The 3,161-nt window shown below is 33.8% G+C and overlaps 1 protein-coding gene across 1 annotated transcript in view; it reads left to right on the top strand.

The window, feature by feature from the left end:
- LOC101506803 (uncharacterized) overlaps window positions 1-2,886 on the top strand; it is a 7,359-nt gene extending 4,473 nt beyond the window's left edge. Inside the window, exons 7-8 of the mRNA XM_073363689.1 lie at window positions 31-1,122; window positions 1,226-2,886. Of these exons, the coding sequence (XP_073219790.1) occupies window positions 31-1,122; window positions 1,226-2,886 (2,753 nt within the window). The remainder of the gene's footprint in view (window positions 1-30; window positions 1,123-1,225) is intronic.
- Window positions 2,887-3,161: the final 275 nt, after the last annotated feature.

Raw genomic sequence — 3,161 nt, 5'->3', positions numbered from 1 at the left:
GTAATGACATCGACAAGTTCATTTCAGCAGAACTACCTGATTGTAATTTATATCCAAAACTTGCAAATGTTGTTTCAAGTTTCATGCTACATGGTCCATGTGGATCTTCCAATCCAAAATCTCCGTGCATGAAAGATGGCAAGTGCTCAAAGTATTTTCCAAAGGATTACCAATCTTCAACTATAGTTGACGATGAAGGTTATCCAAAGTACAAGCGACGAGATACTGGTTTGTCCGTTTTGAAAAAAGGAATCAGTTTGGACAATAGGTTTGTAGTTCCATACAATCCACATTTGTTGATGAAATATCAAGCACATGTCAATGTTGAGTATTGCAACAAGGGAAACTCAATAAAGTATTTGTTTAAGTATGTTAATAAAGGACCAGATAGAGCCACAATAGAGATTTCAAACCGAACAGAAAATGGCCAGGTACTTGATGAGATAAAACAATACTATGAGTGCAGGTATTTGGCCCCGTGTGAGGCTGTTTGGAGAACTTTTGAGTATGACATCCATCAAAGGTGGCCTCCTGTTATAAGGCTTTCATTTCACCTTGAAAATGAGCAATCTGTAATGTATTCAGAAAATTATTCAATTCAATCTGTTGTGGCGCGTAATGAAGAACTTGACACAATGTTTTTGGCTTGGTTTGAGGCAAACAAAAAGTATCCTGAAGGAAGAGAATTGACTTATGCTGAATTTCCTACAAGGTTTGTTTATATAAAAAATAGCAAAACATGGCAGCCCAGAAAGCAAGGTAATTCAATTGGAAGACTTACTTATATTCCCCCAGGAGGTGGGGATGTTTATTTTTTGAGACTCCTATTGACAATACAAAAAGGGTGCACAAGTTACAATGATATTAAGAGAGTGGATGGCACAACACATAAAACCTTTAAGGAAGCGTGTTTTGCACTTGGGTTGCTGCAAGATGACAATGAATTTGTGTATGCTATTACTGAAGCAAGTCAGTTGGCCTCTGGACATCAATTGAGGAGATTATTTGTTATATTATTGTTCATGAATTCAATGACAAATCCTTTTGTTGTTTGGGAAGCTACATGGAAACTTTTATGTGATGGAATTTTATACGAAAAAAGGAAAATGTTAAACAACCCAGGTATGCAATTAAATATTAAATACTATATATATTAATTTTGTGTTATTATTATTAATATTTTACAACACTAACTATATGATTAAAATCATTCTCTTTGATTCAGGCCTTCAAATAAGTGACGATGAGTTAAAAAATATTTGTTTGGTTGAGTTGGACAAACTACTTTTCATGAGTGGTAAATCTCTTAAAAGTTTTAAGACCATGCCATGCCCTACCCATTCAAATATGAATCAATTTGAAAATAGGTTCTTGGCTGATGAATTAAACTATGACAAAGATGAGTTAGCTGCAACCCACATCTCATTATTGTCATCCTTAACCGCAGAACAAAGGTCAGTGTATGATCAAATTATTGCTTCTGTGATGACTAATTCGGGAGGGTTTTACTTCTTATATGGATATGGAGGCACAGGAAAAACATTTATCTGGAGAACTTTATCAGCTGCATTGAGATCCCAAGGTTCAATTGTTTTAAATATTGCCTCCAGTGGGATTGCAGCTTTATTATTACCTGGAGGAAAAACAGCTCATTCCGCATTAAAGATTCCTTTGGTTACAACCGAAACATCTACATGTGACATCAAACAACGCACTGATAGAGCTAATCTTATCATACATTCTAAGCTTATTATATGGGATGAAGCTCCAATGCTAAATAAATTATGTGCTGAAGCTGTAGATCGTACTTTTAGAGATATCATGAGGACTGTAGATGAGGCTAACCTACATAAACCATTTGGTGGGAAGGTAGTTGTTTTTGGAGGTGATTTTAGACAAATATTACCTGTTGTTAGAAAAGGTTGTAGGCATGATATAGTGGCAGCTTCAATAAACTCATCTGAATTATGGAAATACTGCAAGGTTTTGACATTATCAAGAAACATGCGTTTAACATCTGCAGAACCCAATGCATATACTAATGACATTAAAGATTTTGCAGATTGGATGCTTGATATTGGAAACGGTAAACATGACTCAAATGAGTTAGGGGAGAGTATTATTAATATTCCTGAAGACTTATTGGTAACAAATTCCCAAAATCCTCTATTATCTCTGTTTGAATTGACATATCCACTGCTTTTACAGAACATAAACAATTTGAAATACTATGAAGAGAGGGCAATACTTGCTCCGACTCATGATACTGTAGATATCGTTAATGATTATATTTTATCATTAATTCCAGAAGAGGAAAAGGAATACATTAGTTCAGACTCAACTGTCCTTTCTGATGAAAATTGTGCTGTGCAGGGAGATTGGTTCACACCAGAATTTTTGAATGACATGAAATGTTCTGGAATTCCAAATCACCGATTAAGATTAAAGATTGGTGTTCCAGTCATGCTTTTGAGGAACATTGATCAAGCTAATGGACTATGTAATGGAACAAGGTTGCTCATAAATGAATTGTGTACAAATATTATTGGAGCAACTGTGATCACGGGAAAAAACATCGGTGATAAGATTTATATACCAAGGATGAATTTGGTTCCATCTGATCCAGCTTTCCCATTTAAATTCCAGAGAAGACAATTTCCATTGTCGTTGTGTTTTGCAATGACCATAAATAAGAGTCAAGGTCAATCTCTTTCTCAAGTTGGTTTGTATTTAAAGCGACCTGAATTTACTCATGGTCAATTCTATGTGGCTATTTCACGAGTAAAGTCTAGGGAAGGATTGAAGATTGTTATTTTAGATGAAGAAGGAAAACTATGTACCGATACCAAAAATGTTGTGTACAAAGAAATTTTCAATAATTTGTAAACATGTATACGACATTCTTTTTACGGTTATATTTGTTTATTGTAAGTTATTTTTTGTATGGAATTGAATTGATGATAAAATTCATATTATATCTTTAATGTCAATGTCAATAAAATTATGTCTTTAATGTCAATGTTAATTCAAATTTTTATATTATATAACTTTATTATAACAATATATTTATCAATATAGTAATTTGTATCCGTGCGACGCACGGGTTACTCACTAGTTTTAAAACAAGCAGTAGTAATACTGTAACATAATATAGGATAAGC

Source organism: Cicer arietinum, chromosome 7 (assembly GCF_000331145.2).
Source record: "Cicer arietinum cultivar CDC Frontier isolate Library 1 chromosome 7, Cicar.CDCFrontier_v2.0, whole genome shotgun sequence".
NCBI classification, from domain to species: Eukaryota; Viridiplantae; Streptophyta; class Magnoliopsida; order Fabales; family Fabaceae; genus Cicer; species Cicer arietinum.
The sequence above is the reverse complement of the archived record's forward strand: the minus strand, read 5'-3'. Positions and strand labels throughout refer to the sequence as shown.